General features: G+C 40.9%; 1 protein-coding gene across 2 annotated transcripts in view; it reads right to left on the bottom strand.

Annotated features, from left to right (window-relative positions):
• ECPAS (Ecm29 proteasome adaptor and scaffold) overlaps positions 1 to 25294 on the bottom strand; it is a 66177-nt gene that overhangs the window by 31536 nt on the left and 9347 nt on the right. For both annotated transcript variants that reach the window (XM_069880754.1, XM_069880755.1), the window contains exons 3-20: positions 18864 to 18980; positions 17795 to 17913; positions 16456 to 16608; positions 14287 to 14455; positions 13625 to 13764; positions 12001 to 12082; positions 11620 to 11739; positions 11357 to 11442; positions 11010 to 11088; positions 9838 to 9887; positions 9237 to 9303; positions 9008 to 9130; positions 7768 to 7871; positions 6623 to 6746; positions 4504 to 4584; positions 3554 to 3782; positions 2851 to 2942; positions 965 to 1099 (exon numbers count right to left, since the gene is read on the bottom strand). In XM_069880754.1, the coding sequence (XP_069736855.1) occupies positions 965 to 1099; positions 2851 to 2942; positions 3554 to 3782; positions 4504 to 4584; positions 6623 to 6746; positions 7768 to 7871; positions 9008 to 9130; positions 9237 to 9303; positions 9838 to 9887; positions 11010 to 11088; positions 11357 to 11442; positions 11620 to 11739; positions 12001 to 12082; positions 13625 to 13764; positions 14287 to 14455; positions 16456 to 16608; positions 17795 to 17913; positions 18864 to 18980 (2070 nt within the window). The remainder of the gene's footprint in view (positions 1 to 964; positions 1100 to 2850; positions 2943 to 3553; positions 3783 to 4503; positions 4585 to 6622; positions 6747 to 7767; positions 7872 to 9007; positions 9131 to 9236; positions 9304 to 9837; positions 9888 to 11009; positions 11089 to 11356; positions 11443 to 11619; positions 11740 to 12000; positions 12083 to 13624; positions 13765 to 14286; positions 14456 to 16455; positions 16609 to 17794; positions 17914 to 18863; positions 18981 to 25294) is intronic.

Here is a 25294-nt window from a genome sequence, read left to right as displayed (position 1 = left end):
GACTGAGGCAGAAAGCAGCAGGACGGGGCCAGGACCCCTCTTGTGCTGTCTTGGTGACCAGTAAAACTGAGCAATAACGTGGCATTTGCTGACAGACACCACTTTCACAGATTAAAAATAAATCATGGTTGTTAATTACAACATAAAGCAATCAGAACGTCTTGTCAGCATTTGAGCCTGTTACCTGCAATGTAAAATGGTGGCCAATTAAAATCCTTCAGAGAAACTGATATAAAAACATCTTAGGAAAACATAACCTAAAAATGCTACTATTTTCCCTGCATTTCAGGATTCAAGATATGCCAGCACAGAAACCTGCCCAGTCTGTTTTCAGGACTCTTTCTTCATGCTTCTGGTGGCAAAACTCAGAGAGAATTAAAATGAGTAAAGGAGCTGCAGGAGGAGGGAAGGCAGGCAAAGGCACCATGTACAGCTATGGCAGTAAAGGGCTGCTGAGCGGTTCATGTGCTATGGGAGAGAAGACGCCAGCCCTCACCTGGCCAAGGCTGCTGGCAGGACAAAAACCTAAGACGATGAGGAGCCAGGAAAGGAAGGGAAGCTAAACATTTAATGAGTTAAACATTGTTTTAGTTCTGCACATACCTGCAGATGCTGACAAATAAGGGATCAGTAAACTGTCTGAGGTAGTGTGATCCATTACCATTCAATGGGACAAGCTGGCTAAAACTGATTAAATACGTGATGGTCCTGGGTTTGCTTGGGAAGTACCTCCAGGAAACCTACTGACCTTAACAGCTTCAGGGATTAACTTATTTAAAGATCCGTTCACTCATCTACAACAAGAATCCCTTCTCACCGTCCCTCACTGTCCGCAAGTCAGCTAGTTAATTTTACACTCAGATTAAGGCTAATACACCCTGGACACACTGTGACAATCAGATTTCCTATCAGGTAAATAACCAGAGAAAAAGAAACAAGAAGCAAGACAAAGGAAGGTAGTTACATGGTTGTCTTTTGTCATCTTGATCAGCTGCTCCAAGGCGGCCCTAAGCTCATCTCCAGACATGGTTGACAGCACTACAGAATAAAACAGAGCTGCGAGCTCACGCATTTCTTCTTTGTTTGTGTTCATCAGGCTCTGCAGGAGTTTTTAAAATGGAACATAAAATATGGAAGCAACTTCTTAAACAGTCTGTTTATACAGAGTTTCAACATACAAACAAAACAGTCATGTGGTGACATAAATAGTATTTAACTCAAAATCCACTCTTTAAGCCGACAGCATTGTTGTTTAGTAAGAAACTAAGTAATGATTCCAGCAAAGGATTCATTATAGCCCCAGTGTTTAGGAGGATGACTACCACCAGCCACAAGAGGGCTACCCACTGGGTCTGCCATAAACACGCTGTCAGAATGCGTGGCTGAATTTTTGTCTTCAGGGAAGTTTCCTTATTTTGTACCCACACTGAGCTAAAAAAACCCAAAGACACTATCTTTCCTGAGTTACTGGAGGCTTCCAACTCCTTTTTATTAATCAAAGGGAAAAATCCTCAAGCGGTTAAACCACTTGAATTCAATGGTGACAAAGAAATAAGTGTCCAGGAAATCACAGGTCTCAATGCAAATGTATCCATTTTGTATTAGCAAAATTGTTCAGAACTTGAATTTGGAAAGCCTCAATTTTTGTCTTAAGATATACTCTTACCTCTGCCATGAATTTGATGTATAATTCAACACACTTACGTGAAAAGTTCATGCCCAAATCTTTGAATGGCTTGGGCCACCACAAAGAAAGCAAAAATGAGCCAAGCAAGCAAATGAGAAATGAGATCTGTCAGGCTCATGAAACATAAGTCGTAACTTCTACTCAAAACTTGCATCGGACAATGCGGCTAACTTCTAACAACTCCCTGGACCTGCTCCTTCCACTTGGCCAAGCAAAATCACACAAAGGATGATTTACAGCAGTATTTATGGAGTTAGGTAGTATCAGTTACTGCCCCTAGAAGGTTAATTTTGCAAATGGATGCCAGGCAAAAGTAAAGATGGATTTTCTGCAAATGATGAGTAATGCTGAAAAGGAAAATGTTTTTCTGTCCTCTCCTTTGAGGTTCCTATCTAGATTTAAATTAGATGCAGTAAACTGTACACAGTGCAATGCAGCATAGATATCAGCAGGAGAAACTATTAGAACACGTTCTAATTTTTTCTTTAACTCAACCAACTATTTTATTCTGCCACATTGCCTCAATGAAAGCAAAGAGAACTTGTAAGAGCCTGGATACTTGAAGCAAATAATAAAAAAGCTGAAAATTGCCTGAGAAAAATCTAGGGAAAGCTCTTTGGCTTATTCCCAAGCAGGCTCCAGTTTAACTGTTTTTGGTGGTTTTTGTTGGGTTTTTTGTTTGTTTCCTTTGAGTTGAATTAGAAAAAAAAATCCAAAAAAACCTTCACAGAAAGGGCTCTGAAGCAATTAGGGATCCAATTCATCCCATCTTCCAATACACCACTCACATCTGCCACTGGAGCATTCTCATTGTTAAACAATTCTCTCAAAAATTTGCAGAATTTTGTTTTAATTTTTCTTTTGCTATTTAATGAATCTTCTGATCAAGGGGAAATACTAACTGATTGTAACAACAGGATCAACGATGGATTACCCAGAACATGTAGGTCAATTAACAAAATCAGTTACACCCAAGAACCCAAAAATAATTTTCCCCATCCTGCTACACCTAACATCTCATAAGCTGTTGACTGTAAGGAGAAACTCCAGATTTCAAATTAAGTGCACATTTGGAAACAATACTTCATTCCATCACAGGCAAAATTCCAGATTTTGCTGATGTGAAACACCCCTCACCCCCTAAAAAGACCTCTTCAACATACCTTAATCCAATCCATTTTGTCTACAAATCTGGCCGCTAGTTTTTCTGGATACACTGAAACAACTTCTAGAAGACAATACATGACTGGCAAACCTAAACAGTAATTAAAGAATGAGGTTATTAAATGACTGCAGTATTTAAAACCATCTAACAATCTGTGATAAAAAGGTTTTACGAAGTATCAGGTATTTAAAAGCATTCATTTGTAATTCACTAGTGATAACAAACAATACAGAATAACAGGGTATAGGATTTCTCAGAGATATTAGGGAAAGTAATAGAACCAAATATTCTGGTAGCAATTCGTTCTAAAGGCATTCAAGTGCTTTAAGACAACACTTGTCACAGATACACTATTATCGTCATGAGGAAGACATAGCATTCACAGTGAAGAAGCTGTTATAGACAAGGGCCCCACAATTTTAAAGCATTTTATCAATGCACACTTAAATTTCACTGTCTTGCATTCTCCCACCTACACATTAGCACAGAAGAGAACAAGTTCAAACACAAGAGCATGCAGTCCATATTGCAACTCTCTGTTGCAAAATTCAAAGCAGCAGCCATTGCAACTCATTTCTACTAAGAGAAGACTTTCTTTTTCTTCAGAACGCTACTCCTTGGGGTTGGACTAGATGACCTTCATGGTCCCTTCCAACCAAACACATTCTATGATTCTATGATTCTCTATGATTCCTTCTTACCTCCAACACCAGCTAACAGCTGCTGAAGAAAGCCAATGTATATATGCACAGGGTTGCTTTCTGCACTTTTTGAAGAGGAGGATGAAGAGAAAGATATGTGGGTGCCAGACATGAGGTTTCTTATGTAACGTCCAATGGCTGGAGCATGATCTTGCATATCTGCCAAGCTCTGTGAGGCTGGCACCACACCTGCACTGTAAGCAAGACACATCCGCAGATACAGAACTATCTAAGAAGAGAAGAGAAAAACACAAGATACTGAGTGCATGAGCACTTGGGAACCCATGGAAGAGAAGAAAGAGCAGGGAGTATGTTTTATTTAATGTATCCAAAGGATGACAGTATCTTCTTTAATCAAATATACACAGGAGAGTCAGCATGAGGACAGAAACAAATGGAAAGGGTGACAAATCTTAGGACCAGTTTCTGCAATACACCTGCGTAAGCAGACAACTTATGGTGCTTGCAGCACTCTCAAAGATTAAATCATATACAGACTTTGGTTCATCACCAGATGATGCAACCTCCTTGCAGGCAGTTCAAACTGTACCCTATACCAACTCTGCATGCATACAAATGCAACCCAATGTATTGCTAATACAGACCTCGTATTTGAGGTCTGAGTTTGTGATCACTGAAGGTAGGGAATCTACTATGAAAACCAACAGCCTCGAGGAGCATAATGAGACTTTTGCACAGGATTGCCAGCTTCTCCCACTGACAAGTTATTATATTAGGTATGCTGCAGAGAGCAGTGGAGCAGCCATCTCAGGATCATTCCTTCCACCCCTCCTGACTACGATTTAAGGACAGACAGATAAAGGATGGACAGTTAATCGCTACATCTGTTTAAGAATGTAGGGTGATTTATGGTAACTGTTAGCTTCTCACATTCTTCTCTAAATAAATAACGGTACACATATCTGAGGAAATAAATACAGAAAATTTACCTCTCCAAATGTAGCAGGATTGAAAGGCAACACTGTTGTTCCAGTCACATATTTCGCTGGAGATTTCATTCGGTGAGCAGCCTAAACAACAGAGTATATTAAGAGTGGAACATTCAGACCTATGAACAGCAGAGATCTTGGAAAGGTCAACGAAATTTTGCTGATGCAACTATGTTTATCCTCCACTTAGCAACTGAAAATGTACAACAGTTCTGTAAGAAGAATGGCACAGTGCACTTGGTAATAGTACAGTTGAGGTCCAACAACTTCACATCCCTATCAGCTCTGGTAGTGGAATCTCTGAATTCATGAGAGGGAATGGCAGGGAAGGCCGGAGGAGGACAATGCTCCTTCCTCTCAGGAAAAAAAGAAGTGCTTTAGAATTTAAAAACAATGCCTCATGAACTTCCAAACTCTGAGGTGCACCAGCTGACAGGCAGCCAGGAAACTAGGAGACGTCAGCTCTGTCTGCAGAGGCTGCAGAGCAGGGAGGCTTCCCCAGTACTGGGAGGTGAGCACCATGTGCTGTATCAGCCAAGCCCAGGTTGTTCCTCAGACCCTTCTACCTGCTAGGGCAGCAGGTTGCTGCAGTGTTTTCCATGGATACATTAGCTTTGTCAAGCAAGAATATTCCAGCAGAAAAACACCCAAACGAGAGGTTTCCAATAACACCCACTGCAAACACTGCAGAAAAGCATGTCTTTATTCCCCAGGCAATAGGCTCATCAGTGCTAGGGATGGATTCAGCAAGGCAGACTTGCATCTGAATAAACAAGACACAGCAGTTGCACAGAAGTCAAAAGACCCTGGGTCTCTTAACATGCTCAGATCTTTTGCTGCACTGGAACTTCAATCACACTCAGAACCATTATCGAAAACCTAACTACTGAGCCAGGAGATGACACCCTTGAAGAATGGGTTCTCATCCATACTAGCATACCAGGCCCCACTCATTCACGCATATTTTCTTGCAGAGGGAGAGAAAGACAATGCTAACCCATGCAGAAAGCCTGCTGTGCCAGTAATGCATACAAACTTCTCCAACATCTCCAACACTTGCAAATTACTCATGATATGTGTAAACTCAGACTTCATGATAACCAACCAAAGAACTATTACCTCCAGGACTTTTTAATACGCTCTCGGAACACATAAAGAAGACCTAAAAAGTGCTCAAAAAGACTTTTCAAAAATTCGCTCACGAGTGAGGGAATCTTGATTTTCTCAGTAGTGATTGAGGGAGGCTCATCCATAGTTATTTTGTGACATTTCAGAAGTCAAGAAAAACTTAACAAATGCCTACAAGGGAATAGGCGTTTAATAGTGTTATCTATCTATTTGAATAACCAGTATTTCAGACAAAGGAAAGTTTTTTCAGAAAGCTTCAAATGCTTCATACGCTAGCAGAGTACATTGGCAGAGTATGACACCAGCAGAGTATACAACAGTTCACAAGAAATCTCTCAGGTATGAGAGTTCCACTATCACAGATTCCTTGCAAAACCAGATGTGCTCCAACTTTATAAACTACTGACATTTTTTTAGAATGTAGACTACCAGAAGAAAAAAAAAAAGTACCGTCACTGACAGTCCACATCATCTTTACAGCTTGCAAGCCTCATATAGCTGCTATGCACAGAAATGTGTAACACAAACCAGATTTTAACACCCCTCTACATGATCTCTCACTGCAAACAGTGAAGATAAACTCAGTGGTACAGGTTTTTGGCATGTAATCGCACCAGGCTCATGAAAGGTTAACTACATAGCCATTATTTCCACAGACTGCAACGATGAAAAATTAAGCCTTTAATCCAACAAACCAGACTTCTTCACTTGTTCCAGTATCTCCTCTCCTAGCTTGGAATCTTTTTTCTGTTTTATGCATAATGTTATTTACCACCAGGCCAGCCATACAATGATCCTTCTATCCCCTCAAGAATGTGTTCGCAAGGAAACTGTTTGTAAAACATGCTTGGCAATGCAATAACTGTGTGTAGAGATCACTGTGATTTTTAGCTAACTTTGTTCTTCAGGGCAGGTGATATAGGTAATGGAAGACCACCTATATTGCATGCCTGAGAAGTATTTGTCATCTACTGGGACAGAAGCACTGTACCTTGTCTTGAACATAATGGACCATTTCAGGGAAGGGAGGCATCTGCTTCCTAGAACTCTCCTTTTCATTTTTACCAGGAAACGTTCTCAGTACCCGCTGGGCTTCTCCATGTACCTCCTCTCGCCTTTTAGAAGAAAAGATGAGAAACAGATGCTATTTGCACAGAACAAACGGCTTTTAATGAGAAATACAGCATCTTGGGAGGCTGGGGGAGAGAGAATGGTTTACAGATGAGAAACGGGGTTTTTTTGAAAGGAAGGGGAAAAAAGCTTGCATTAGAAGTTGTAATGATTTACTTTAGAGAGGAGGAAGAAAAAGGACAGGGATGAGTGGCCTCTGCAAAACAGTCTGCATCAGCCCACTTCTGTTCCTCTTACATCCTGCTAGACTTCATAACCAGTTCCTCACTCCCACGTCACTGTATTCCTGCAAGAAAAACTGCCCCTCCTTCCCATTACCTTCCTACATCCAAGCTTCAGCTGACACCTACCAGGTTTATTGCTATCCACTTACCAGAAGATCAACTCCTGAAAAAGTGCTGACATTGCAAAAAACGAGTGCATTGTTGCAACTGACCTGTTTAGCTTTCTTCAGTTACACAATAGTCACTCACATCAAAAATCAAGCAATTTGAGTAAGCTGGGAAAAAAAATACCACTTAAATTACAGTAACAAAATTATTACTATAATTTAATGAGTCAGCTACCTCTCAGGAGAGAGTGGCAACTCTCACAAGTGCATGCTCCTGACACTTTGCAAATACAGCTAAAAATACACTGATAGAATTTGCAAGGTAAAAATAGTTTCTAGCCCCTTTAAAAGTGATTTCAGTTAATACATTTTTACTGTGCATTTGCAACTGATTATTAACTTGAAGTGCTTTAGTGACAGCAGTTCATCTGAAACAAGAAAAAGACTCCAGGTCAAAGACTACCACAAGGCACAGTAACATATCTCCACAGGACTATTAAGAATGTCATTGTGTAAAGGTTAATTTCCAGGCTATCATACTTGATTTTTAGTGATTGAGTTTTTATGTACATACATACACACAAATATATGCATTCTATTTCATCCAAACACATACTGGATGCAAATACATATGTGTGTTTGTATATACATGAAATAAGAAAGAAAACACTTACGGGTCTCCCGCAGCTAACAGAAGTAAGTATTTCGAAGGGATATGATCTGGAGGGAATATTGTACTAGCAAATTTCACAGCCACTTGACGTACTTGAACTTCAGGCTTAAAGAGAAGAGAAAAACATATGGTTGAGTTTAAAATTAACACACTACTGACCTGCACTCACCACTTGTACATCATCAATTATCTGCTTTATCCTCTGGTACCAACATGACTCAAAGAGTTTAGACATTTTGAGACACTGTTTTTGCTAACTCTTCATATGGCAGGAGACAGGGAAAAGAAAAGCTATTTTCTCATACGTACACAAGTACAAAGGGAAATGTTTAATTAAATACATACGTGTTTTGGGGAACTGTAAATCAGCGATATCGCTAATTCTTACACATCTGAACTGCCCTCCCAGGCAGTTCTGAAATGAACAACATATATCATCTACGCACACAAACCAGAGCTGTACTTAGGAGCAGCACAGCCACAGGCAGAAAAGAAACACTAGCTTAGGGTGGTCATTCTCTCTGCTAGGTTCAGATAGTCTCAAAGTGGTATTGCTTGGAGACCTAGATCACTCAGGCACCCAGGCAAAAGAGTCACCAGTACGAAAATAGTCTCTTACACTGTTACTAGAGCTATCACTAGAAATACATACACCTGCACAGCCACTCTGATCATCTGTGTAAATAGAGAGTTTACAAAACTCACTGGTTTTGAAAACCAAGACTGCTAGTGAATTCTGAACACTAACAAGTTACTAAGTAAAGTGAAAGAGTCATTGAAGTGTGGTTTCCTCCAGATCAGCATCTTAAGTCTGAGTTCCTGGGGAGGTTCCTAAGTATCTTATTACGTTAGATACCAGCACACTGAAATCCCCACTTAGCAGTTAATGATCCTTTCTACCCAACTCTTGCTTTCACAAAGCATTTCACAAGATACCACCCTTGAATCATCTACTTCCCAAAGTCTTCTTAAGAGGAGACTATGAGAAACATACAGTGCAATCGCAATGGCTTTGACTCTTTACAAAACAGAACACAAGCAGAAAATTACACTGTCACCCTTCTTACAGCCACTGTAACATAAAAAAATATTTCATTGACCATACACGCACATACCCTTCACCTGGACAGGCCATTCAGTAAGAAAACGGAGACTTGTTACAAAAGTATACAACAGGAAGCACCAAGAAATTAATAGATCGATTTTTTTAAGGCACTCAATTTTGATTCCACTGAAAATACCTTTATTAAATAAGAAGCTACAAGAGCTTCCATCAGGGTACGCTGGGCTCCTTCCAGTCCACTGTATGCTCCAACCATCATAGACAAGGCCTCCTGAACAGCAAGCCTAGTATCAGCATCTTCCTGCAGTACAAAACCAGGAATTTTTACTTTATGGTGTGCAGTGATAAGAATTAAGCAAAGTCAGCACAAAATACTAATGAATTCCCAAATCCTCTCCAGCACCTACCTTGCGTAAAGCTTCAAAAAACTGCTGTACCAGTGCTATATCCTTGGTAAAGAGCTGAGGCATTCGGCTGAAACAAGATATTTTAATTCACTAAATTTTGGTGGTTTTATACGGTAATGTTTCACATTTTGTTGGTCTTCCCCTAACCCCACATTTTAACTGTCAAACAAAAAAGTGCCAGCACAGGAAGTATGCTCTATCTTCTCCATTTCCACCATGGAGCAGCACTCCCACCCCTTAACACAGTTTGGAAAGCAAGGTGTTCTGTGGAAAATCACTTAGATCACTAGCATATCACAGAATATGTCCTTGGGTCTTCTTGTACATTCCTTAAGTTTATGTTTCTGGCAATCCAGAAAGAGGAACCGTTTCTTAAATTCTGTGCAAAATTCATGACCTGCTACCAATCACTGCTAGAGAAGCTATCAGCTAAAAACATATTGACTCTTATACCTCTGGAGATGTCACAAAAAGGCTTTTCTCTGCACTGTACACTCAACTGCAAAATTGGCAGGCAGCATGAAGCCTGCTGCTGATAGATTAACAGATTACTCTGGAAAATTTATTCAATGTCCCATTGTTTAAATGGCACTTCTGTTACCTGGAGAGCTTTCCAACCGCTGAATACGCCATTGACAGCAGTTTTGAATCCTTGAATGATAAAACAATAAATAAAACTCAGCAAAACCAGAAATACGTAAAGACATATCTTTTTACAATTAAACATATAGATTAAATCCTGTCGCCAAAGTGCTCAAACAGGCTTTCACGGACAAAGAATCTTGGAACATAAAATAATCATATCCAGTAATAAAAGCATTACAGAGGAACAGAGGGAGCATGGTCTTCCACAAGAAACAAGAAATGGTGACAAAATGAAAATCTCCCTTCTGTTCTTAGCTAATTGAATTTTATTTCAAGAGAGACAGCTAAGGAGATTCAGCAGATACATGAAACAGTAGCAAAAGGACAGAAAACTTCCATGGGCCCTAAACAGCAGCTGTACACAAAGGAAACTGTTTGCACAACGGACCTTGCAGATGGCAAATGCAGCACATTTCTACATGGGCTTACTTCCTCGTGAACATTCCTTTTTCATGCCTTTCCCAATGGTAGGGGAGGCCCTTGTGTTGAACACTGACTCAGGCCAGAAGGTCCCACCCAACAGTTCAAATGAACCAGTAAGAGGACCAAAGCTGCAGACGAGGAGGTCTGCAACATCAGCCCTTCCCAAGATCCATGTATGAGTATTGTGGAGAATTTGCCTGCTAAAGTGGCACCAAAAAGACCTCTTCGGGCGAGACTGCCATTTGCAGTTCTGTTTGTAACACCCTTTCCACAGCAATAGCATCACTGGACAGGCACAATGGAAGGCACTGCAAGCAAGCCTATAGAGCTGCTTATCACAACAGGGCATAAGCGTGGAGCTGAGGCCCCCATGTACTGCAGAATAATGAGTTACAGCAGCTAGATGCTACTCTAGCCTCACTCTTTAGATTACCAGTGCTATAAGTAAATTACCCACACTGAGACTTTGCAAATAGGAGTCCAAGCACCTATCCACAGCTGTTAAACAAATAAAACAGTTTTCCTATACAGACTTTTAAAGTATCAGCTGCTCTTACAAGGAAATGTCTTAAAAAGTAACCTTTGACAGCCGTTTCAGGCAACTACAAAAAAGAGATGTATCAGTTTCCAGCATAAAGGTATCTGTCTTCTGCCTATACTCATATGAAAAGCTACAGCTCCATAGTAAAGAACCTTTCAGCTTACCTCTTTGTACTCATTGATGAGCTTTGTTAGTCCATTTAAAAGCATTGCACCTAATGGCTTTATCTTACTTTCTGGACAACTGCAATTAGAGAGACCAACAAACAAAACATTATCTTTTGTATCCCTTAGAAATATCTTCTCTCAGATCACTTTTTCCAAATGTTGATAAACTAACAAATTACAACTTGATATGTACAAGCTCATAAACACACAGATTCAGGATTAAGGAAAAAAATGTACTTTCTGTGAGATTTAGTACTCTGTCCTTTGTTCAGTTATGTATTTAGTAAACAGAGTGGCTTCTAGCAAATAGCTAGGAAATACTGTGCTAATTCTGAATTACTCACATGATACAAATATGATGCACAAACTGTAAGGACAAACTTCTCAGTTTTGCATTTGTGTTTGCTCCAAAGAGTCCATCGTAAACCACCTGGCCAAAAAGAATAAAGACCAGATCAGAGAATGTCTGGCTCCACTTTCAAAGGTCTTCTAACCTCCATTCTTCTTTAAACACCATCATCAGTAACAGTGCTCCCTTCCCCTAATTACTGGAGCAACTGTATTATCAAGCTTGTTACGAAAAGCAGCTTTGGAATATAAGCATTACCTGGATGTTAGCTGGGAACATTTCTGCAGCTTGCCTGGAACGCAGAAGATGAGGAACTATCTTTAATTTAACACGGGTGCTGACTGACTCTCGTTTCATTTCTGGTTTCAGAACAGTTCCCTGTCAGAAATGAAATTGAGATAATATAATGCATCTTTGGACAGCCATACTTTTGAGTTAGCCAAAATCAGAATCAGAATACTGGTTTGGGAGAAATGGGATAGAGAAAAGGAATATTCTATAGCAAAAACGTTCAGTGAAAGTAGAGATCAAAGAAAGCAACAGATTTAAGAAATATATATATATCTTCTCCAAATAGAATAAAACTAGAATTACAGGTTCAGAAATTAAGCAGGTATGCAATTCCAAAGGCAAACTTACCTCCTTGGTTTTCAAAGGTATATCCCCAAGATACACTTTATACATTTTGTTGATGATAGCAGGATTATTCCAGTCAATTAGACTAAAGAAACAAAATCATTGAACAGCAACATGTTATGATTCCCAACTTTGATTCCATGTAAAAATGTGTTTTACAGCATTTCACATAATCTTTATATTCCTTCCAGAGCTTTAACAGATCTAGTTTGACTTCTAATCACTCCTCTCACATTCACAAAATACATCACGAAGAATGCAAAGTGATTACCAATTCCACCTACAAGTTCTGACAATATAATTGCAAATAAATTGTGAGAAATCTACACGCTCCCTTTTCTACCACTGAAACAAGACACACAAACCACGGTGGTCTAGCAATTGAATACAGAATGATCATCTGTTAACAAATTTCTCCACATTCTTCAATCTCCTTTTTTTGACATTTCAACAGAAAATAGGGTATTTTTAATTCTAGGATTATTTGATCTTCGTCTCTCAGACAAATACATTTGCCCGTGATAACCATCAATGCTAGGTATTGATGAGGAAGTCTGGAACACACAAACATAGCTGAAAAACATCCCACAGAAAACAAAAGCTAAGCATGTGTGCTTCAAAGAAGTGGAGGAGATGTCTCTTTTTTCATTAAAAAGCTTTAATTAAACAAATGAGCTATGTATTTCCCATATGTAGTAGTATGTATTTCTCATAAATGACATTTAACACAGCATATTAACATGCATCTTGTCCACACATCTATTTTGCTCTTCAGGCAAAGAAAGTCAACAGGAAGGGAAAGATGACACAGCAAAAGAGAGACTGCCTTCCTTAACCAGGCTGTCATCACTTACTACAATGATCTCCCCTGCCACGATCAAGGCACATGAATAGACCCGAATGGAGAGGTTTCACATTACATATTTGACTCCATGTTAAATAGTGCTATGCTCCTAGTGGTACAGAAGTCATACAGAAGCCATCTACACATCTCAAAGGCAGTCTTCCCTTGCTCCAAATCTCTTATGTGCACCAGCAAACCTCACAGAATCAGTGACTCAGCAAATAGCACCAACAGTAATTACTCTGGCTTATTGGTTGTTTAAAGACAGAAGCGTACTCAGATGATGAAAGGTGGACTGCAGATGAGCAAAAGCTTTAATAATGCAGAAAATGGCGGCTGCCAAACCTCCTTGGCTATGGGCAACTTCACAATTACAGTCTCTTTACTTCCTTAATAAATTAAATTAAAGTATACACTTCTGGGAAAGACAATATAGGCAAGCTGTCTAGCTGTAAATCACTTACTAAGGCCTTATTAACCATTGATAATTCTCAGAAGGCAATTCGGAAATCAACAAGTAAGAGAATGGCTCAATAGCAATACCAAAGATGACTGAAAACAGACAGCTGAAGCTGTCAGCTCCACAGCCAAGCGAAGTTCCCAGCTGTACAACTGCAAGCCACACCATTCCCATCTCCATGTGAATACAGGCCAGCTTCGCAGGTATGAAAGGGTCTACAGCCTTCTTCTTTTCAGAGCACCACCTCTCTGAAGCACACATTAACTGCAGCTAGCTTTGTTAGGAACACTAGTACCATCTTTTCCAAATATCCAAACCTGTACCTTTGTTTGCTCTTTAGTTCAAGGTCTGCTGCGGTGGCAACGCTGTGTCTTGTATCACTGGAGGCTACAACCAGGTGTATAACAGCTTCAAGTTCTGGCACTTGCTCAGCTTCAATGAACTTCACTATCCCCAGCTTACACTGGTCAACAGTGAGAAAAGCAAAAGCAGTGTTACTGACAAGAAAGCACATTACAACAACCATAGCAGTTCAGCTGTCTGACATGATGGCTTGTATTTGCTAAGGAGAGTTCACATACTCTCGCTCTCTTTAACAGAACCCTTCTCTTGCCTCCTGTCAAAGCAGTCACCTGCGCTGAAGTATCACCACTGCAATTACAGAAACACTATTACTTCTCTGCTAAAAAGTGATGTTTCATGAACATAAGACAGTTCTGCAACCTCACTACCTTTAGGAGAAAAATGCTGGAGTAGGCTGCAGTCACTGCTTTTTCCTAAACAGCTCTGAAAATTGCCACCACATCTCACTGCTGCAAAGTCCCTCAAGGCATCATGCAAAGTCTCTCAATAAACCCCCTTAGTGCAACTAAAGACCTCGACAGAATTAGTTACATATTTCCCTCCCAAGCCTTCTGTCTCTGTCTGCAGCTGTCCCTGTTACCGCTCCCAGTTCACCGAGGACCAGCCCCACAGGTGCAAGTACCTGTTCTAGCTGCTCTGGTGTCCATGGGCTATCTCCAATTACCCTTTTGGCTGCATAAAAGCTCATCCCTGGAGGTGGCTGAGGGATTCCAGGACCTCCCATGCTACTCGACGAAGAGCCCTGGGCTGAGGGCACATTCTGTCGACTCTGAGATTCATTCAATACGAACCTAAGCAGGCAAGAAAGGAGTTTCATTAGAGGCTCTGCCAAGCAGAATTAGACACTGGAATGGAGGAATAAACAGAACCTGCCCAACTTCACATATACTTCTTTAATTAATCCCATGACTCTAATGTAAGACAAAATTTTACTCAGTTGAGATTCAGCTAATAGCAAGCCTAGCATATTCTGCAAGAGCCATAGCCATCTCATTACAACTGTTGGAAAACAAACCTCAGGGAAAGGAAGGACCAACATTTCTGAGAAGAGTTCTCTCAGGTTATGAATCGAGAAAGACTGAACTCTTTTGTATTAGAAGTGAATACTCAGTACTACATTCAAGAAATTGTACTAAAAGCTTTAACAACATTCGTACGATTTCTATGAAAAACATAAAACCTAAGAAGGAAATAGTGACGCATATGCAATGAAGTGGCAGGAACAATTCTTGATATAAAAAATATATAAGATAATGTCTTAGAAAACAGCAGTTTTAGTGCTGGGCAGAAAAGGAAAGAAAAAAACATAAAGGTTAAGTTTATGGATCTTAATCCTTTTGGAGACTGGCTAGCCTAGCATCTCCATGCACATCGCCACAATTTGTTCTGCACTCAGTACAAAGGCAACAAAAGGAAGTGAACAGACTCAACAATAAAGGATAAACATTCTTCCCAAGTCTCATTAGTTAAAACTTTAAACCCTTGAACTTGATTATTAGCTTTAAGCCCTACAGCTAGGCTTTCTGGTTGTTTTACTCCATGCAAGGAGTAATTCACAAGCAGGTAACAGCAGAACATGTTATATCAAGCATATATTAGCAGTAAACAGCTGCAAACTGTCTCAGCGTGGAGAGCAAGACCCTAAGATACATACGTTCAGAGCCACAAGCTAGCTGAAGACACTCTCTGAGCAACTTCTAGAAAGAAAAGAAAGCCTTTACCCCTAGCTCTATGGTCTTGGCCAGAGTACAAAAGCATGGAAGGAAGCAAAGACTCATTGCAAAGCCCATGGACTTCAAAGATACAGCCGCAGCAGTGTGGGGGTGAACCTAAGAGCATAAACCTGGGCACCCTGGAGAGCGTGAGCTGTGAACTAAGGAGCAGGCCAGGCACTTTAAACTGTAAGCTGCAAGGCTTTCACACTCAAATGATAAGGAAGTGGACCCCTCTCATGGAACTGTGGCTTTCAGCAAAGCCATGTAGAGAAACATCACATGCTCACTATTTTAAAAGTCATTCCATTAGGTTAATAATCCACTCGAGTGAGCAAGATTTAGGTGCTCAGAAAAATCCTACAGGGATCAATGAACTGTCAGAAAAAAAAGAAACATGTTCTACTGTTAAAATTATTTCTATTTTCTTTTAGAGCAAGAGCTCCCCTAGCAATACAAAGACACTAAAAAAGATAGTGGAAAACATATTTTGAGAAAGTATTGATTTTAGACACTAGAAGATTCGTAGCAAGCAGTGATCAGTAAATTCAAGACACTCTGTAAATCATTCTTGCTTTCAGAAAGACTGCTCACAAGAGATGTCATTACAGTTAAAATATTTTTCATCAGAGGACAGATGAAAGACAAATATTATTAAAGGTTCAATTCTGGAAAGCACAAGTTTTCAGAGATTACACTTGCTTATGGCCGTGGAGGAGAAAGCCTTAAAACTCAGTTGCAGGAAAATGAGCACATCTTGATCTGGCTTCTTTTTCAAAGGCTGGGTTATTTAACAGATAGATCATATGTCTCATAGCTTCACTTTGATCTCAAAAGAGGCCAAGGACAGAATAATACCTAATTAAGTAGAAAAGAGATGTTTTGTTAAATAAAGAAGGTTTTGATTGCATTCTTAAAATTAGGACCTGCTTCGTATCTTTTTGAAACAGGTAATGGGCTTCATTTGAGCTAGGAAATAATAGTATATTTTAAATGAATTTCCAAGCTTGCAGTTCGTAATGTTTCACGTGTAGAGAAAATATCAATTCTAGAGAAGACCGGTACTAACTCTTACTTACCCATAAGGCATAAGAAGAACATCCAACATAAAGTCCAAAAGCAGCTGTACTGTCTTTGGTTTTTCAGCAAGATTAAATGGAGAAGCTGCTGCTTTCAGTGGTTCAGCAGGGTATTTCATGTGAAAAAGGGTTGGTATTAGAAGATGCATTAGGCTGAAAAACAATTATATTTACTGCAACCATTTTAAAAAAAAACCACCTGTTTATTCTTAACATTCAAGAGAGAAAGTTTTAACAACAAACCTGGCCCATAATAGGAAAAAAAAAAAAAGCAATCTTCACAAAAGTAAAACTGATTCACAATTCAGCGGCTTCTAATTGCCACCTGATGTACTTAAAACTGGAAGGCAGAAGATAAATTTGGATTTGTACTTCAAATAGAACATATGTCTATGTCTGTGTGCTTACAGACACACGTCTGGAGAGATGAAAGTCACAGCCTTTGTCCAGACTTTTAATATTTCATAATTAGGCTACAAAATACGGTTTAGGACTGTCTCATCCACAATATATTTTAAGTCAGAGCCTTCCTAGAGCAGAAGTTGATCAACACCGTTCAGCTTCACCAAAGAGTGCAGACAGACAATTATATTGATTATACACTTGCAGAACCAGATTGCCCAAAGATCTCTTTATGCACGTATACTTATTTTTTGGACAGGGCAAAAACATGGTCCCAGAGAAGACAATCAAGTCTCGTGAACGGAAGCAAGACTTTAGTGCATGACCTTTCAGTAAGGCAATATTTAAAATACCTTTATATAGTCACAGTGATGTAAAGCGAGTGAAGATACTTTTTTAATGCCATTTTCCAGTGACATGATAGAAACCCATTTCAATGTAAATAACAAGCAGGTCTGTAATTATCAGTTAGTACACAGCAGTTCCCAACTTCAGTCCTTTTTTATTTAATACAACTCAGTGTTTCAAGTGAGTAGGAATTTCGGTTATCTCACAATTTAGAGTGGCCAATCTGAGACATTTACTGATGTTCATGTTGCTGGAGAGAGGATGTTTACTGAAGGTCTAGTCTTAAACTGGAAATCAGAATTTGATGAAGACAGATTGGGGATATGGACAGGCATATCCATTGCAACACAGGTCTGTTATCATGCAGGGAGTCTACTGCTGCAGATCTTGTATGTTATGACAACATTAGACTTCATGAATCCTTCGTAACACCCAAACTACTGACTTGCTGATCCAGACTGTACAAGCCAAGAATATCCTAAGCAATGAAGACATCAATAAGAAAAAAAAACCCACCTTTTAACAACTGATATAAATTATTTTACCAAATGATACCAACATAATTCACTCCAAGAATAAGTAATTATACCTGTCTTGCTGTGGTTGAGGTTTCCCTTCCATTGCAGTGAGAAGAGTTGGAGCCAATTCACATTGTTTTTCCACAGGAAGACGGGGGTATCCCATCTTAACATAAATTATGGTAAAATTCTAAAGGAGTAGAAAAAGCACACAGTATTGTAATAGTGCATAAGAAATAACTGTTCTTTAAACCCCTCCCGGATGTGGTGTTATGTATTAGGGTGTTGGAAACAACATATGTTTTGGACAACCAATGTCTTCATTCTAAGGCTCATCAGACTGGCAGCTATTAAAGGGGAGGATTCTATCTAACTGTTATCACATTCATCCAAATCCAGCCATGAACTGTAGAGGTAAGAGTTATGTGCTCGATGACCTGAAAGAAGTGTTGAAGTAAGAAACATTACACTTCTTTGTAGATGGCAATTGTTAAAATTTTATGAAGCCTCATAGCACAAAACAACTTGTATCACTCAGATACATGAATGAAAACAGATTTTTGATATGTCCTGCCAAAAGCAGAGTTTATGTCCATTTTTACTTCAAACAAGATGGTTCTACTGCTTTACAGAACACATGCACTCTATAAGCCCTTGGCCATTTCTAAAAGGTGAACTCCAGATAATCCTACTTGCTTAAAGACAATCTGAGATTACTTCCACATTACTGCTGTTTGAAGTCTAAATATTTCTCCACCGGTTTATAAAATTCTGTATTTTCCATTAATGCTACGTATGACTGAACAGACAAATCAGAAGAAAAGCAAGTTTCCCCCTGATTAAATCACTTTTTTCATGGTGCTGATTTGCAGTAGCAGTGAACAGACCCTCTACAATACAAGCAAGCAATGACAATTCATGCATTCATGAAACATCACACATTATCAGTAATTTGAACACAATCAATAGTGTAGCTGCTTTATGAAATTAAGTTTCACCCACATTTACATCACAAAACATCAATCTCATGACATAACATACTTGCTAGGAAAACTGACAGAGCTAAATACAAGAGCTTTAAAGAATCTTCTGCTTGTTACAAGTAAATCAGCAAGTATTCTTAGAAAAACACACACTTACAGTGACAAAAGACACTGCAGAAGGATCTTGGTATTGAACTAGCAATGTCTCTACTGGAAGCTGAATTTTTGGACGACTTTTGATGCGCTTATTCAGATGAACCAGCAGCTCCATAACCTGGAAGGAAGGAAACAAAAAACATGAGAAAACCACCATTAATTTTACAACGTTTACCACATATCACCCGCAGTCCACTTGGCAGACCTATTTTAAACAAATCAGGCCTGAGCTTCCTGATTATTCAATCTCTAAGAATGAAACAATCATCATTTATTGTATTATCTTGATACCATTCCAAAATGTCTCAAGTCACTCTTAAGACAAACACAAAAAAAAGCACTAGACCATGCCACAACCAATAACCTCTATCAACAGAAATGTCAGGCAGAGAAGATTACTGATGATGAGCAGTTCTTTCTACACAGTTGGCTATTCTCCCTCAAAACAGAGCCAGGCTTGGAAATCTGCATTGCTGGTCTATCGTGTGGCTGAAGAGGAACTCCAACTCATGACACGGAACAAAAAACAATCAAAAAATCCCACCTATAATAAAGTTATCATATAAGAGTACAAAAAATTACATCTGGAGTGGAATAAGACAGAACTGAAATCCTCCAAGCAAGAGGAAAAGACAACAGGAGCCCCCTGAATGTCAGGTGGGAGCAGTGTGCAGCCCTGACCAGCGACACTAACAGGGCCAGGTGGCAGGTCTGGGGGAAACAGCCTTGGGCTCCTGTGGACAGGGAGCTAGACAGTGGCCAGAGGGCACTGAAACAAGAGAGGTGAGGTGTCAAGTGCTACCTTCTCATTACAAGGACTCTCAAGCAGTGGAGCAGGGGCCCAGAGATTTTTTGCAGTCTCTATCCTCAAAGGTTTTTCAAGATCCATCTACATTAAACCTTCAGCATTCTGGTCTGAATTTGTAATGGACCCTGTTTTAATGAGGAGGTTGGTCTGGAGACCTTCTGAGGTCCCCACTAAGCTGATGATTCTACAGCCCCATGATGAAATTTCTTAGCTTAGCATCAGCAAAGTACCATTTGTAAATCCACTAAATAAGATACCATAACTGAACAGAGGAACTTGAAAAACTACAGACTGTCACTGAAGTTGGTAATGAGAACCGCAGAACCACACACTTGCTGAGCTGCATATGAGCTAAGGTCCTCTTTGCATCCACTGCATGACTAGGTATCAAACAAAATAATGTCCAGATAGAACGCAGAAAAACTGCACAGTTGACCACAAGCACATCATTGGTACCAGAACTAAGGTGATGAACTAAGTAATGCTGACAGCTATCAAATTTTGCTGCTGTGAAACAGCAGTCACAAATCCCTATTATTTTAGAGAGAAAAAAACCCTGTCTGCATATGCTTTTTTTGTGAAGGAAGGGAAATGCAGATGCGTGACAAGAGAGTTTGAAAAATCTGTTCAGATTCCTCATGGTGACTGGTGTAAAAAGCTGTGGCTGGATTTGGGTACGTGTGAAGCTTTTTCAACTGTCCTGCTTCTCTGGCTCTTGATATCAAATCAGCGCACTAAGTATCTCATCCAGCAGTACTCATCAGACCGGAATTGTACGCACTTCCAAGTACACCGGCTTCTTGTGTTTTCACTGGCTTGACATGAGCTACAGAAATTGACAAGGTATGCAGTCGGGCACAATGCTGCCAAGGTACCAATACGTCTGGGATCTGAATGAGCAGAGTGAATTCACCCTATATCATTCCTTTGTGGGACACTGCTAGGGTAACTACTTAGACAGAAAATATCCTAGGGCTGACTTTAACTCATCTGTCAAACTGTGGCCTGAAGAGCGATTACCTTTTCAGATTAAATGGATTAAGAAGGTGTAGACATTGCAAGCTTATCCACGTACCTAGACTACATCCTAGATCTAAAAACATATGAGGAAAACAAGATCAAATTACTGAATGAGACAGTATATACCAGAGAAAGAACTGCTCTGTCTCAACATCATGCCTAGCCTGAAGATCTCATCACCCAGACAACTGCATGTGGACTGCAGCACTGAACAGGACAGGTTTGCAGGGCCCACCCTCATAATGCATACAGCTACCAGACAAATCAACTGCCACGAGCTGAACCTGCCCAAACAGGTGCACAGTTTTGGTGGGAAAATAAGGGGCAGAGTTAGTGAAATCAGCCTATTAGCAAGGCATGACCCTGAGTATATATAGGGACGAAGCAAGGGTGAGGTTTGGAGAACATTCTCCTACCAGACTGAACATTGGACTGACAGGATGCTGCAGTGCCACAGGGGTAGCTATCTTTATCTCTCTCTTTCTTTGCCTCCTCCCTTCTCTCTCCTCTTTTGATGCATGCCTCATAACCAAATAAACAGCGGCACGTGACCTTGTTTGAGTCTTCATTCTGTGTCCGAGTGTCCAAGCTCAACGTACCCATATCTTTACAGCACGTATCAGACAGTAATACTGGCCTGACAGTCACAAAATTAAGGACAGGGATAAGACCAACAAAGCAGTATGTTAAAGCAGAAAGAAGAAAAATGGAATTTCTATTTCCTCTTTCCATTCTAGCAGTACAAGCTTGAGAAGAAAGTTAGTTCAAAGAGCAGTACAAAAATTAGAACATAGTCAATCCTTTTGGTGTACTGAACGAACTGCACTGTGTCCTTAAGGCTGTGAATCTTAAGGCTCAGTCGCTCTACTTTCCACTCTATTTCATAGAATCATAGAATAATCAGGTTGGAAGAGACCCATCAGATCACTGAGTCCAACCATTCCTATCAAACACTAAACCATGGCCCTCAGCATCTCGTCCACCCGTGCCTTAAACACCTCCAGGGAAGGTGACTCAACCACCTCCCTGGGCAGCCTGTGCCAGTGCCCAATGACCCTTTCTGTGAAAAATTTTTTCCTAATGTCCAGCCTAAATCTCCCCTGGTGGAGCTTGAGGCCATTCCCTCTTGTCCTGTCCCCCATCACTTGGGAGAAGAGGCCAGCACCCTCCTCCCTACAATCTCTTTTCAGGTAGTTGTAGAGAGCAATGAGGTCTCCCCTCAGCCTCCAGGCTAAACAACCCCAGCTCTCTCAGCCGCTCTTCCAGCCCCCTCACCAGCTTTGTTGTTCTTCTCTGGACTCGCTCCAGAGCCTCAACATCCTTCTTGTGGCGAGGGGCCCAGAACTGAACACAGTACTCGAGGAGCGGTCTCACCAGTGCCGAGTACAGAGGGAGGATAACCTCCCTGGACCTGCTGGTCACACCGTTTCTGATCCAAGCCAAGATGCCATTGGCCTTCTTGGCCACCTGGGCACACTGCTGGCTCATGTTCAGTCACTGTCAACCAACACCCCCAGGTCCCTCTCCTCCAGGCAGCTCTCCAGACAGACTTCTCCCAGTCTGTAGCACTGCACAGGGTTGTTGTGCCCCAAGTGCAGGACCCGGCACTTGGCCTTGTTACACCTCATGCCACTGGGCTCAGCCCAGTGGTCCAGCCTGTTCAGATCCCTTGGCAGAGCCTCCCTGCCCTCCAGCAGATCCACACTTCCACCCAGCTTAGTGTCGTCTGCAAACTTGCTAAGCGTGCACTTGATGCCTTCATCCAGGTCATTGATAAAGACATTGAACAGGGCTGGACCCAGCACTAAGCCCTGGGGAACCCCACTTGTCACTGGCCTCCAGCTGGATTTAACACCATTTCCCACCACTCTCTGGGCCCGGCCATCCAACCAGTTTTCCACCCGGGAGAGTGTGCGCCTGTCCAGGCCAGAGGCTGACAGTTTCCTAAACAGAACGCTGTGAGAAACTGTGTCAAAGGCTTTACGGAAGTCCACGAAGATACATCCACAGCCTTTCTCTCACCCAGCAGCCGAGTCACTTTGTCATAGAAGGCAATCAGGTTAGTTTGGCAAGACCTGCCTTTTTTGAACCCATGTTGACTGGGCCTGATCACCCAGTTCTCTTGCATGTGCTTCATGATAGCACTCGAGATCACCTGTTCCATGACTTTCCCTGGCACTGAGGTCAGACTGACAGGCCTGTAGTTCCCTGGATCCTCCCTGCAACCCTTCTTGTAGATGGGCACAACATTTTATCTACTTCATTGGCCTTTACAAGATTAGTTTTCTAATCACCTAAGTGCTCATGCAAAAAAACATGTATTTTTGCTTTACTTGCATTGCCTTAACATGATTTTGAGGCTGGAATTGAACAACACGCACATTCTTTGTTGGCAACCAGGCAAAATTAGCACTGGAAAGCTAGGTATTTGTGTTAAAAAGTCATTAACATTTGAAAACACATCAGACTTCTTGAGACACTCTCCCACCACATTAACTGCAAAGTAAGAGCAAGTAGAAGACTCATAATCTGAGTTCCGATGTAAGTAACAGAAAAAGACAATGCGTACACCGAACAGATTTACCTGTAGGTTTTAGACTCCACAGTAAATCTTTATTGATGTTCATTAGAATACAAACCTAATAGTTTTCCCCTCCTCTCTGTTCCACTAGTAAATTATTTTGCTATGTCAAAAATACCAAAATAAAAAAATAAACATACAGAACCTTGTAGTTACATTCTGAATTTATTATGAAAACAGAATACTGAGAGAATCAACTTCCCTTCAACGATATGGCAAGAGGAGAATTCACAGTAATTTCCTGACTGCAATGAATTTGACAAAATACCAAGAAGCATAGGGAAGTGCTTATAATATTATTGCCATCTTGTATATATAAAAACCTATAGCTTAAACACATAGAAGGAAGAAGAAACGAGTTTTACTTCATTATTCTTTTTAACACAGAAACTACGATTTACTGTAGAATATTGTGTGTCTTAAATTTTAACTTTCAAAGAAGCAGCCCTCCCTTTCCTGAATCTTACAACACTCAAACAAACCCCAGACAACAATTCCAGTTTATGGAAAAAATATCCTATATAAATACCCTAAGAGATTTCACTAGCTAGTTGGATGCTTTTCTTCACAGCTTCAAAGGCACATAATAAACAGGTATTCAGAAAACCCTACATCAGAGACGGAGTATCTGTCCTTCAGCATAGTGGAAAGGCTTCACGTTTCTTGATCCACTTTAACTGCCAGGACCACATTTTGCATAGAACTTTCAGAAAAAAAGCTGCATTCTAGTTGCTTGCAGGTCTTGAAATCTACTAATAAATTCAGCAAAGGCAGGATCATTTCCATATTTCTATGAGACAAAAGGGGTATTATAAAAAGCTTCTTTTCCAGTACCACTCCCCAACAGTCTATCCACATTATGCTCAGAAAGGTTCTGTTCTGCTTCTTATCATCAGGCAGCTCCTTCTGGTGAACAGCTGCAGGGACAAGAAGGGACAAGATCCTTTGCTTTCTGATCCAGCTGTTCCAATCTCTTACATTCAGCTGCTGCTGCCCCATTTGCCTCTCTTGGCCACATCCTCCTGGCAGGACACGAAACACAAGAAGGTGATCCCATGCCCAAATCCACGCTACATCAGACCTCTACTGACATTAACGCTAGGCCCAGAGATTCCCTCACGCTATCCCACAACTGCTATGGCACAAGACTGATGCAACAACACAGGCCTGGGATAAAAAATGTGCTAAGATACAGAACTAGGCTACCTGCTACAGAAGGCAGCTGCATCACTGAATTCCTTCATGTTCATATTAAAATTCTACCTCCAACATTGTCTGGTCCTTGCCTGGCCACAGGAACACAAGGAACGGTGTCAGGGAACTAGGGCTAGCCCCAGCAACCCAGTGGAGAGGCGGCTGCTGTAGCTCCACACCCCCAGGTCCAACCAGGTGAGGCACACATTCACCTGTGGGCTTCAGCTCTAGAGAGTCACACTAGCTCCTCTTCAAATCACCTGGGGCCATCCCTTTCCCCTCCTTTGGTTCCTCCATTAATCACCCCATTAGAAGGCTTGTGCAACCTCAAAATGCTCTTCCCCTGCATCCCACTGTGCCCACTACCTCTAGGTAACTACCTCACTCCAAAAGGTGTCCTGGCATTGACTCATATTAATGGGTCTCACATCTAGACAGTGAGGCTAAGGCTTTCCTAAGACAGCCCTGGGAGGGACCTGGGCAGAGAGCCCCCTCCTCTGAGTCCTTAACTTGGGACTCCTGCCTGCCCTATTGCCTCTGTATTCCCCTATGCTTGTGGAGATGGGCCTCTGATCAGCTGGTGGCACACATCACAGAGCAGGGAGTAGCTGGGGCAGGGAGTTATACAGGTTTCTGCACTTGCTATTGTGTCTCTGTGCTCCTTTGCTGGTGTGCAGGAGCTTTTATCCTATAATTCAGTATAGGGAACTCAACTGCCCAGGTATGTACTAAATCCCATCTTCAAATATGTTTTGCCCTTGCTTCTATGCCTGTAACTAGGCAAGGACCAAGCAGTTTTGGAGATGAGATTTAATAGCTACCTTAATGA

This window comes from Phaenicophaeus curvirostris, chromosome Z, assembly GCF_032191515.1.
Source record: "Phaenicophaeus curvirostris isolate KB17595 chromosome Z, BPBGC_Pcur_1.0, whole genome shotgun sequence".
NCBI classification, from domain to species: Eukaryota; Metazoa; Chordata; class Aves; order Cuculiformes; family Cuculidae; genus Phaenicophaeus; species Phaenicophaeus curvirostris.
Note: the sequence above shows the minus strand (reverse complement) of the source record. Positions and strands in the feature narration are given on the sequence as shown.